The 13169-nt window shown below is 39.0% G+C and overlaps 1 protein-coding gene across 6 annotated transcripts in view; it reads right to left on the reverse strand.

The window, feature by feature from the left end:
• The window catches only part of LOC114031836 (disks large-associated protein 1), a 411078-nt gene extending 398818 nt beyond the window's left edge, over positions 1-12260 (reverse strand). For 2 of the 6 annotated variants that reach the window (XM_027846987.1, XM_027846986.1), the window contains exon 1: positions 11307-12260. In XM_027846987.1, the coding sequence (XP_027702788.1) occupies positions 11307-12260 (954 nt within the window). Of the gene's footprint in view, positions 1-4554; positions 4630-5021; positions 5115-11306 lie in introns of those variants that run through there. The other 4 variants (XM_027846991.1, XM_027846988.1, XM_027846990.1 and 1 more) reach the window with 2 other exon arrangements.
• Between the last annotated feature and the right edge of the window lie 909 nt (positions 12261-13169).

The raw sequence follows: 13169 nt of genomic DNA on the forward strand, positions 1-13169 counted from the left end.
AAGCAGGTGGGGGTTTAGGATTGATGGGAGAACTGTGGAGCCACATTTATCCTTTTGTAAGTTTAAAATACTCTACAGTCATTTGTAGATCTGTATTTATAAATCACAGGTAATTATTTAGGAAATAGTTGTGTGTGTGTGTGTGTGTGTGTGTGTGTGTGTGTGCATGCCCATTTTTAAGCATTTAGATTTTAACTTTTGACCTATATTCTTCTCTTCTCTTCCTGTGCCTCTGTCTATCCACTCAAAGACAAAAAAGTATGATTTTTGATATATGATCATAGATTTTGAGTTGGAAGGAAATTTAGAGGCCATCCTAACACTTTTATTTCATTGGTGGGAAACTGAGGCTCAGAGAGGTTGAGTTACTTACTCAGAATCACACAGTCAGTAAATTTCTATGTGTGGTTTTTAACCCATATCTTTCTCTTTCCAAGTCTAACACTCTATCCATTGTACCATATTGCTTCTCCATTTGGTCTTATGACAACCTGAGAGTATGGTAAGAATACATAAGCTAGTGTTTAAAAGAATCTTAATCTTTTTTTAAAAATTATTTTCCTTATTTTAAAAAAAAACTCATCTATTCATTTATTTTTAACATCCATTAATTTTTTTGACTTCCAAATTCTCTTCCTCCTTTTAGCCACTCCCCCACTCATTGAGAAGGCATATTAATTATACATGTGAAGTCATGCAAAACATTTCCATATTAGGCAAGTCATAAAAAGAGCAAGGAAAATATAGTGAAAAAGTATGCATCTATCTGCATTCAGAATTCATCAAAAGAACTTTAATTTTGAGAAGAAAAGTTGAGTAGTAGGAGGAGCCCAGAAGTTCACTCCTAACTAGCTGTGTGATCTTGAGTAAGTCATATCACTTCCCTTGGCCTCTGTTTCCTCATTTGTAAAAAGAGGGAGTTGGACTATAATAGCTTAAAACCCCACTAAGATTACAGAAAGACCCTATATACACAATAGAAAGCAGCCAAAAGGAAAAAAAAGATGCAGTTATATGATTCTATGTTATTGTTGTTGGCAGTGAAAGAAAAATATATACATATAAGTTCACTGGAACTCCTTGAGTCTCATTAAGGCAAGTGGGCCATTTCTATTAGCAACACTATTCTTTGCATATTTGGGCACTGAATATAACCTGTGTCTATAAAGAGACTTTTTTCTATAAGCTGAACATCAGGGCCAGTCTTCTTACTTTGTAGTTGCCCCTTCTCCATGTATTCTGGGTATGGTCCATTTAAAATGGATATTATTTCATGAAATAGTGTTCTAAAAGGACATATATTATTAAAGTGTGGGTGTATGCCTATGCAGGTATAACACACACATATAAGCATGCTGTCGTTGTTATTTAGTTGACTGAGTTGTGTCCTACTCTTTGTGAACCTGTGGACCATACTGTCCATGGGGTTTTCTTGGCAGACATACTGGAGTGGTTTGCATGTCCTTCTCCAGTGCATTAAAGTGAACAGAGGTTAAGTGACTTGCCCAGGGTCACATAGCTAGTAAGTGTCTGATGCTGGATTTGAACTCAGGTCTTCCTGACTCCAGGCCCAGCCCTCTATCCACTGATCCACCTAGCTGCCTCTAACATATATGTATATGTCATCTAAAATATAAATATGAGTGGCAACTATAGAGTCCATAGAATGCTGCTTACCAGACCAAGTCTGTCCCATCTTGAGTTTGAATTTTGAAGTCTTCTAACTTGGGGCAACATAATTTAAGTTCAATAGAATTTATGTTCCTTGAAGTTAGGGGCTATATCATTTTTGCCTTTGTCCCAGCTTCTAGTGCAGTGCCTGGCACATAGTAGGAGCTTAATAAATTCTTGTTGAATGACTAAAGATAGACAAAGAAAGCCCAGGAATAGAAAAATAATGCTGTACCCCTGAACAAAAGTATTGCTCTCCAAACTCATTTTGTAATGAAATGGAACTGGGGTAGAGTTTCTTCTTGTACTTCAGTAAATGGAAAAATCCCATTTTCAGAGATACTCTCAGGAAAATGTCTATAATTAGAAGATCAGGGGACTCATAATAGCTCTTGTCTTGGTCCCAAGTGCTTTCTTTAAGAAGGAACAGAATAAAAATGAATAAAAACAAGGAATGTGTCAAAGGTAACAGAAAAACAATGGGTCTTTGAGTTGGTGACATACCTCTCAGCTCTCCTCCTCTCTCTCCCATTACCCCCTCCCCCCAATATCTTATTCCTTTTCTCTTTCAGCTTTGGAAAATATACTCTTTCCTCAGTTTGGCAGATGAAGAAGTGAGGATGAGAGTGGTAGCAGGGGAAGAGAAGTTAGTTATATCCTTACTGAATAGTAACTGTGCATAAGAAACAGTATGTGACAGTTAGATAAAAGAGACAAGATTTCTGCCTGTAAAGAGATTTCACTCTAAAACTTTAGACATATAATAAGATACATACACGTATATGTCAGTTAAAAAATCAGATCACCAACATTTCCCTCTGTGCCATATTGGGCTCCAAATGCCCAATAGTTGGAACAGAATCTTCTGGTGAAGAGAAGTTGGTAAGGAGAAATGTTAGATGAGGCAAAATACCACTGATAAAACAAATAAATAAGTTCAATTTATACACATCCTTTCTCAGAAAGAGGAAACATTTGTTTCTGCAAATCTTTCAGACTCATGATATAAGTCATAGTAAAATCAGTCACAAAACTAATTCTTCTCTTGTCTAGCTCATTGGTAAACTCGGATTGACTGAAATGAATATTCCTCTTTAATTCCTTAGTACATTGATTTGGCAATTTGTGGTATGATTGAGAGTGCCAAGTAGATGACTTAGTGTGACAATCAGGAATCTTGGACTTTTCAGGCTGACAAAAATCATCATCTACACAAATCATAAATAACAGGTTTTTGTAACACCTGCTATTCATCATTGGCTATTAAGAAAAGTTGCTTCTTACTCCTAATAACCTGGCAACAGTCATAAAAAATTAATCCTTTTGCAGAAGGAAAATCAGTTTAGCCATGTTGCATATCTTTGTTGTTGGCTATCAGGGGCTTTTCAAAGCACTGTGTGCATTAAAAAACAAACAAACAGAAAGCAAATGTGTTGTGTGTTTTTGCATGTTGCCTCTCATTTAAATATGATGTAAAATACAGCACAAGACACAACAGTTTCTTCTAAAATTGGCAAAAAACTGTATTATTGGAGGAATAATCAAAGAGAAAAACAACCCCTACTACCAAGATATATGTATCTTATGCTAAGGATTAATATTACCTCATTGATCTACATTCATTACCATACTGTAACCCCAAGGAATCAACTATAACATATTACATACAGAAAACTTCTGGCTTTGGTTTATCCTAGTTTCTTTTCAACTTGTCTAAAACGTATTTAGGATACTGGATTTAGAGATCAACAACAATAATTCTCACATTAATTGCTTCCAAAGAGGTCTTTCCCATATATTTTTGATCTTTGAGCTATTTCTGAGCCTTTCAGAATCCTTAGTCTCCCATAGGATTTGGCTATTATCATAAGAAAAAAAAATGTGGACCATGTATGGACAGGACCTTGGACAGGGCTAACAGAGGATTAGACTGAAAATCCTCAAATTTCATTTACTGAGTACTGACTCCATGTTTAAACCTAGTTCATAACAAGTAAGCTTGTTTTTTATTAAGTGGAGAAGGAGGAAAGTAATGATCTATCAAGATCATTATAGAAAGGTCTCAGGGAATAGTCCACATAAACCAAAGTACAAATATATTCAAGAACTGTGACATACACTTGCTGAGCTATAAAGGCAACTTAAGAGTAGAGAAGAATATTTACTAATTCAGCTAAAGGCTTTGAAAAGCCTTGAAAAGCAGCTGAGAAACATCATTTTAGTCAAATTCATTATCAGAACTGTTCAACACTTATGGATTTCCCAGTAAGTAGCTTTTAACACAATTAGTCCAATTCAAATTGCCCTAAAATGAGGTGTGTATGTGGGGTGGCAGGGGATTAGGAGGAGAGAGAAAGAAGGATAACTGGGCAAAGATCAGAATTTTCTACAATAGGATACTTTAAAATAGCTATAATTTATACCTGCAATGAAAACAAAATCCTTGGTTCATGTTTCCAGTAAAGAATTCTTTAGCAATCTTTTATGATGCCTTACTTATGGAGGCAAAAAAAAAAATTAATCCAGAAAAGAACACTTCCAGGATATTTAATCATATAGCAAAAAAATAGTAAGCTTTAAGCTTCCTGCCCTGGAAAGCTGGCTGGTCCCACTTCTATTCCCTAGCACAGATAATGTCCTCTAATGACACTTTACTAGCTCATCTGTGTCAATGAAATATTATCTAAAAGTCCCTGTGGAGATACTGATTTAAAACTATCTGATGTTTCAACTTGTTTTCTTACCATCTATACACACATTAAGTTGCTAGCTACTTTAGCCTGACTAACACATTAGTTTTAGCAGAAACAAAAATGAAAAAGACAATACCCGCAACAACACATTAACACAATATGCAAAGGAACAGAAGAGTTTAGCCCAGACCTGGTCATTCCTTCCATTTCTGGAAACGTGAACACAAACCGAAGAGACCCACTCAGCCTTAAAAAGGTCGATCATTTTCCTCTCTTAAAATTTCATCTCTAACAGAATGCTTTCTCTCCTTCTGTCTCCTTGCTTGCTTTCTCTTTCCCCCTCTCTCTCCTTTTCTTCTCCTCTCTCTACTTCTACCGGAGAGCATTTGTTTTTCTTTCCTGCTTCTGCTGTGGATGAACGCAAACTCCACGATTTGAGGTGATTTTTTTTTTAAGACTAACAGTTGGGAATCTAAAATCCTGCTATTCTGAATGGCTTCACATGCCAGTTGCTAGAAACACAGTGCTTACATAAAGAGTCATGAAGAGACAAGAGTCCTGTGATTTTTAAGCAAAAAGCTAATATCTTAAAAGAACCATCCTTTTCTCCTTTGGTCCTATTTCTATTTACCTTTAGACTCCACAATTAGCACTTACCCTGAGATGTGCCATAAATGCTCTATTCCAAATGTATAAAAGCCAACCACATCTCATCTGAGAATTAAACAGTTTTAATGTCTTCAAATCCATGTCCCTGCTCCAGCCCCTGACAGAGACAGTCACTGGCAGCAGTACAACAATTCTGAACACCAGACATCTGATTCTTGACATTTAAAAATAACAATATTGGTAAAAAAGAGGAGCCTTTTTTAAATTAACTGCAAACAGCTTGTGAGTGAGGACATATTGCCAATTGTATGTGTTAATCTGAACATGTGATGATTTCAACCTTGCAATATTGAGTTTCTGAATTGATGCCATAGAGGAACCATAATACCTATGGAACTGATCAGTTTCCTGTATAGTCACAGTAACAACATCATGCAATTGGTTTACTAGAAGTTTATCTAGCAGTTGTACAAAGGAATAAATCCTGGCAAGTCAAGTAAAAATCAAATAGTTCTTTTATTGGTCTGAGAGAGTTCCTATCAGTATTTATGTGTGTATATCTTATAGATAGACAACTAGATGCCAATTAGTGTGAATACTGAATCTCCTGAAGTGGTCACATGTATTCAAATTCACACTTTTAAAAGTTATAATTGTATAAAATTTTGGTTCCAGCCTAGTGGAAAAATGTGGTGCAAATTCGAATAATTCAGCTACTTCATGGGATTCATTACTTGTACTAAGTGGAATCCAGGCATATGCACATGAAAAGTAAAGCAGAAAGAGAAAATGAACAAATTTATTCATTATTTGTATGCTTTAGTTATATGTGTTTGTTTCAATGGCAAAAGCTAAATGTTAGTTCTCTTATATGGTGCTCTATAGAGGTTTGTCCACATTGCATTGTTGTGTTTATCTCCCTAGTGTGAAATTCAAAACTTGTGAAAAAAAAGATGCTCATGAAATCTCAACCTGGACCCAACTAATGATAATTTTTAATGTTTATAGACCACTTTAAGATTTGCAAAGAGCTTTGTATATGTGAATAGAGTGATAGACTTGAAGTCAGGAAGACTTGCTCAAGTGCTGCCTTAAATACTAGCTGTGTGATCCTAAATCTCTCTTAAAAGGACTATCAGTCAATCAAATCAACAGGCATTTATTAATCTCCTACTATGTGTTAGACACTGTGCTAGGTCACAAGTACATAAATAGAAAGAATGAAATACAGCCTACTATAAATGACGTTATGTCTGCACACATATACCAGTTACTTTTTGTACATAAAGGAATCAAAGAAAGGAGAAAACTCTACTATGGTAATCTGTTCTTGGTTTCTTTCTCTTTTTTTCTTTTTTTTTGGCTAGGCAATGGGGTTAAGTGACTTGCCCAGGGTCACACAGCTAGTAAGTGTTATGTGTCTTTGGCGGGATTTGAACTCAGGTCCTCCCGAACCAGGGCCGGTGCTCTATCCACTACATCACCTAGCTGCCCCTATTATTAATTTTTTTTGATGTAACTATCTGATGTAAGAATATGTGGGTATTTGTGAACTAGTGAAAACTAGTTCGACTAGTACAGCCTCAGCCTCCCCCAGGATGCATATATGCTAAGGCTAATTAAGTCAGAGATTGGGCATTGTGTCTCCCTTTCCTCCCCTCCCCCCACCCCAATCCTTTCCCCTAACCTCTTACTGGATAACACAGAGTTAAGTTCTCTGCATCCCTGCCCCTCATTCTTCTCTTTTTATTAGGCAAGTCAGGAAATAAGTCTCATTTCACTGGTCCTGACTATACTACTATCTTCCCCTACTGACGATAGGGCAGGCTCCCGTTAATGCCAACTGGCTCTTTGCCTAAATTTCTATGTAAGTTTGACCGGAGTGCAAAAATTGTTGCAAGATTCCACAACTGGCGCCACCCCACTCTGTCCCACCCTTGGCCAAGGGCAATGGGGGCCACATGCTAAGATTGCTCCCTGTTGGCATCTATTCTCCACCTTACTTTGTGATCAGTAATTAATCCTTTTTAAACAGCTATTTTTGTGTGGCACTGGTGCTCTTCATCTGAACAATCCCGCATTATAGTATATTATTTCCATTTCAAAGATGAGTAAACTGAGGGGTTCAGAAAGGTTAGATGACTTGCTTTGAGTTAAACAGCTTAAGTGTCAGAAGCTATATTTAAACCCAGATCTCTTGCCTGGCTTCAAGTCCAGGCTATTTTTATTATTCTATATTGCCTCTCTATTTAATAATGACTGTTAGTAATTGGTAATCTACATAGTACATATTAGCTAAAACTACAGCAGGAAACTTTTCTATATCTCCTTTCAATATTGTGGGGCTGGGTTTTAGCATGCAATTGGTGTAGAAGCTTGGTGGCTATGGGTTAAAACACCCGTATATCTGCCTTGAAATGTCATAGGTAGAGCTAGAGTTATCATTCCTCAGGGAGAGAATTCCTCAGGGTATGCTAAATTTCTTTCCCTCCTTGCAAGGGAGACCTATTGCTTTCACTGAGGAGAACTCTCATTCTCCTCCTTACCAGGTAAACACATAGAGATCAGGAACACATTCTTCAACCTTTTGTCTGGAAAATAACACAAAAGAGCTGCTAGAAATCACTTTACTTTCCATTTATTTCACTTAAAAGCCTACCACAGCACCTGGAATTCTGAAATGTGTTACTAATCAAAATATTGCTTCAATTTGATCCCTTCAAGAATTATGAAGGTGGGACAGAATTACAGTGTGTACTTCATTTTATTTTTTTTTTGCAAATGGTTGGGTGTTTTTACTTTCTATTCAGGTTTGGTTGCTCCCCAAAATGGAATATGATTATTAACATGTTTACTGCCTTTTAAAAATTTCAGAATTATGTATATATATACATATATATATATGTAAATATGACATGCTTAAATGAAGGCAAAAATTTGAAAATGGAAAGTGGAAACTGGAAAAGTTTTGAAAATTTCAAATCTTTAAAGCATGAGGTTTCTTTTTATAACACTGAAATACAGAATCTTATACTGACTCAAATATCTGAGACCTTCTCATTTCTTTAATAGTACTCCATTTATATACAAACATTTCCCCTAAAGCTATATCTCCTCCTACTTCCCTACCCCAAGTTATTTTCATTCTTAAGTGAAAGAAGGGGAGAAGGAAAAGGATACATGAAATTATGGAGGAATAAACCTACCTACAAAGGCAGAACTCAAATCCACTTCCAATCTTTCATTATCCTATTAGACTTTTCCATCTATCCTTTCACTTATTTACTAAAGCATAGATACTTATTCAAAGTTACATAGCAGGCATAGGTAAAATTATTTGTTATTCATGCATCTTAATGTTTCTGTGTGAGGAATTGTCTGGTGTTGGCTACTGCCAAGTGTGGGTTTGTGGCAAGATGGGGTAGGAACAAGATATTAGGAAGTAACCGGAGCTCACGCTCCCGAGGCAGGGGCTGTGCTAGGCGGAGTTGTGGTGAACTGGGATGGGAACTGGATACGGAGAAGTAACCGGAGCTCACACTCCTGAGGCAGTGGGCAGTGCTATGTGGAGCTGTGATAAGCTGGAGAAGGAACAGGATACAAGGAAGTAGCTGGAGCATGTGCTCCTGAGGCAGGGGGCTGTGCCACGTGGGAGTGGGATGGCAGAGAACGAGTTCCTTTGTCTAGTCCTCCTCCCTAGGTACAATGCTAACCCCAGACGCCTCCTTCCTGTGTCCAAACCTGACTTCCTGGGTCACGTGCTTTCCCTTTGTCTATGCACTAACCCCCAGACGCCTCCTTCCTGTATCTGGTCCTAGCCTCCTGCATCACTTCCTCTCCCTTGGTTCACTAAACCCAGACATCCCCTTCCGGTATCTGATCCTACAATCAATGTCTAGTAGGCGGGCTGAGGAGGAGGGGCTAAGTAGGTACTTAAGGAACAGTAGAGATCGGAGCTCTCTCTTTGCTCCTGCTCTCTTGCTCTGGCCTTCCTGCTTGGCCTTGCTGTGATGGCCTCTGAATAAAGCTTGAGTGTTGGCACCTCTTGATCGGCTCATCTCTGTGTTTATCCGGGTGGGCACCGAAGACTGGTAAGTATGACTCTGGCAGCCTGCTCCTTATAGGAGGAGAGTGCACGGCACGGCCGGCACATTTCTGCCAACTTTTTGCTCTGTCAAAAATTCTTATCTAGATCACTAACTTCAGGGGTGAGCCTGACTTAGATTCTTAAAAGAATTCTATAGGGAAAGAGTCTGACATTATATTTAACAGTTATCTTTATGTTACGTAGAGTGATTTGTGATGACTGTTCTAGCCACCTTATTAGGGCAACTATATCGTAACAGAAGGGGGATCCTCCCCCTTTGCCTTTCCTTCATCCCTACTCCCCCCAGATGCCATGTCTTGGGGTAGGAGTGTAGGGGTAGGGATGGGAATATTTAAATGGGCACTCACTTTGCTTGGACGAATTGAAAGTCAATGACAAAGTTCCTTGTAGTAAAGTGGAAGAACTCTCAACCTTACCATCTGCCCTGCCCTGATGCTATACCTTTCATTCCCTTAGGAACTGCCATCTTACCTGATGATATAACCCAGGGGTGGGGAACTTTCGGTCTCAAGGCCACATGTGGCCCTCTAGGTCCTCAAGTTCGGCCCTTTGACTGAATCCAAACTTCACCGAACAAATCCCCTTAATAAAAGGATTTGTCCTATAAAGCGGACTCAGTCAAAAGGCCACACCCAAGGATATAATATTATAACCTCAGGACCTTGGGCCTCGCCATATGTATCTCAGCTGCACATTTTGGACTTCCAGATCACTCCATTTGCCACACAGCTCTATTTTCTTATATATGTTGTCTCTCCCAATTAGAGCGTGAGTTCCTTTAGAACAGAGACCATCTTGCCTTTTCTATTTGTATACCCAGCACTTTGCACATAGTTAAGTGGTTAATAAATGCTTCATTGATTCATTGATCTTTGCTGCTTCCTCTGAACTTCAGGAAGATGGGTCATAATGTTTTCATGACGTGGCCCTAAGGTACTGCTGACTGCCCCTCTGCATGACCTTTCTTTGGGACATTTCCTCTTGGGTACCATGGAAGCTTTCCAAAGCAGAGATGGTGCCTGCAGGTGGGCCATGATTTCAAATCAGAAAAGAGCAGTCAGGGAGAACTCCATAAAAGACACATTTTTCTTGCTTTTTCTTTCACAATAGGAGTGTGAAGATGGGAGAGAGGAATATATAAAAGCATAAAAAAGAAGTAAATGCAAAGGCTAGCCATATGGAGGGATGGGCTTGTGGCAAATCCCAGTCTGCATTATATACAAGTACTTGCACACTCTCCATGCACTCCCGTCTTTCTTTCTTCACACTCCAATGTATGAGATTTGTTAAAAATAAACAACAAGGATATTAGATCAGGGAAAAGCAGCAGGAGACCGTGGGTAGTGGTTGGGAAGGCACTATCTGCCTTCAACGCATGTGTGTGTTCTGTATATTGACATTTATATATACTGCATATTTACTTTTATTGTGTTTTGTTCTATTGATGCTGCCTTCTTAGAGCTTGACTATGTTAGTTTCTGTGCCTGTGATTGTTTGGTCTCTGTGCACTAGGAGGTCCTCCCACTTAAGCAGGGATCATAGGATTATAACATAAAGCTATAGTCCAGTCTCCTCATTTTAGTTGGAGAATCTAAAATGTCAGAGAAGTTGAGATGGAGCCTGGGTTCAAATCCAGGACCTTTAAATCCCAATCTCTGTGCTATTCTGTTTCTGCTGTGCTGTTTTTCCTCAGGTTAGGAATGGTTGGCTCAGTTCTCCATGTACTCGGCGTGGCTCTGATAAATACAGAGCTACTAATAAAGCACCTCTACACCTAACAGTTCTTTCTAGAATTTTATCACATAGAGCTCTCATTGAATTTCAAAGTGCTAAATCTTGTATTAACAAAAGGTAGATTTCAGACTTTTTTTCTCTATCCCACATCTTTTAGGAAGGGAGGAAAGCAAAGTATTAATAATGATGTCTTACATTTATGTGGACTCACACTTTTCAGAATTTACTACCGTTCTTATCTCTTTTGATTTTCATAACAACTGAGACAGACAGATCAGCTATATTTTCCTAATTTGATCTAAGATATATAGATGTTAAGTAATATTCCCTGGGTCACAGAATTAGTTAGCAACAGAGCCAAGAATAGAATCTATTTCTCTCCACTTAGCCCCATGTTCTTTCCACTATTACACCATAGCAATATTGAAGACAGAGCACCACCATGATTAAATGAGTGTTTCTAAATAGCAGTCACTCCACAAAGACTTTACCTGAAGATATTGGCAGGATCGTTCCTGTTGACAGGTTTCTGACTTCACCAAGGCCTGGTCGACATTAACTGAAGCTTTCTGGTAAACTTCACGGGCCCTACTCACTGTCAAGGTTGAGGACCAGGCACTCTTCTTCAGGAGTGGGGCATCCAGGTTGACGGGAAGATTTGCACAGGTAGAACACTTGACATCATTATTACTCCTGGAGGCCTTGATTGCATGTTCGTTGATTGTATTGTAAGCCTCCATGAAATACTGTGAGGCAGAGCGGTCTGGGCACCGGCCCATTGTCATCACTGCTGAGGGGGCATGATAGAGGCAGACATCACCATCCAAGTTGTCATCAGAGCTCCACCAACCTGAGGCATTCGAACGGGCTTTGGGTTCAGGCCGTCTTTCTTTGCTCTTATTTCTCTTGCTGTACCTCATTGTCTGTGTGTCATCTGGGCTGGCTTTGCCTCCATTGATGCTGCCCTTGGAGGGTCCCTCCAGAGAATGAGACTTGGTAAAAAGCTTCTGGACAGAGTGGACCAGGTGACGAATCCTTCCTGGGCTGTCACTACGGTGCTCCACAGCAGTTCTCTTGTACTGCAAGGTGTGGTAACCGTCTCTGTTGAGGGGGAGCTGCCTTTCAAATTGGTCCAGGAGGTTGGGAGGAAGGCGATTTGCCTTGTTAGCTAGGGTGCGGGGAACCAGCGCACATTCCTCCTTCAACTCTTGCTGGGAGTTGTAATGCCTCCTAGGGAAGGTACTGCTGGCCAGGGGGTCATTGAAGGGGACCACACACTCAGCTTGGAAGGAGTTCCTCTGAGTGTAGTAAGGGTGGTCAGCAGGGTGAGGCTCTACTGGGCTTAACAAGTATGGCTTCCTGTCTGCGTGATGGGATAGAGAGTCACAGGCAGAATCACAGGTCACTCCGTGATGGTGACTACGGCTGCTAGATAATCCTTTCATTGCTGATGCAAAGTGACTGCCAATGTCATCTACACCATGTGGCTATGTTCCAGACGGGTCTCTGGGAAAAGCCTAGAAAAATAAAGAATAAGAATGATGAGCTATTTAAACTCTACTTAGTGAACAGCCATTTCTTATCTTAAATATGCTTTCTGTATGTTAAATCTCTTGTGGTAATTATTGTCTAATACTGATGAAAATAGCTCACATTCATATAGTATTTTGGGACTTGCAAAGCACTTTGCCTACTTTATCTCATTTCATAAATGTAGAACAAAGACACATTTCTTTCCATCATCTCCTGGCTATAGCTTAAATGCCCTGTTAAGAAAGTCTTTAGCCTCTTAGCAGGTAAGAGTTGACTCTAAAACTTTTGGTGGAGATCATAGGCATGGAAATTATTAGTCTTTGAAAACCTGTGGGGGTCATGAAGAGTCAGACATGACTGAAAATGACTCAACAACAACAACAACAAAAACAACAACAACAATATGACTGTCATATTATTTACAAATGATCTGGATGAATTCCTTCCTCTTCCCAACTACTTTTTATCACTGAAGATACCATAATCTGGCTCCCGCCTTACTTTAGGGTTTTAGTGTAAATTACATCTCTTCACTCACTTTACTTTCTATTCAGACTAGTCTGCTCGCTGTTTCCCATACACAACATTCCATTTTTTTGGGTCTTTATACCTTTTCACAGGTATCCTCATCTCTGAAATGAAATAAATTTCCTTCTGACCTCTGCCTCATACCTGTGTTCCAAGTTCATTTTAAGTGTCTTGTCCTATAGGAAGTCTATCCTGATTACTTCTAGTGGCTTGTATCCTTTCCAAGAAATTATTTTATATGTATTTTCTATCTATCTATCTATCTATCTATCTATCTATCTATCTATCTATCT

Source organism: Vombatus ursinus, unplaced genomic scaffold (assembly GCF_900497805.2).
Source record: "Vombatus ursinus unplaced genomic scaffold, bare-nosed wombat genome assembly UNPS02015255.1, whole genome shotgun sequence".
In the NCBI taxonomy this organism is placed as follows: domain Eukaryota; kingdom Metazoa; phylum Chordata; class Mammalia; order Diprotodontia; family Vombatidae; genus Vombatus; species Vombatus ursinus.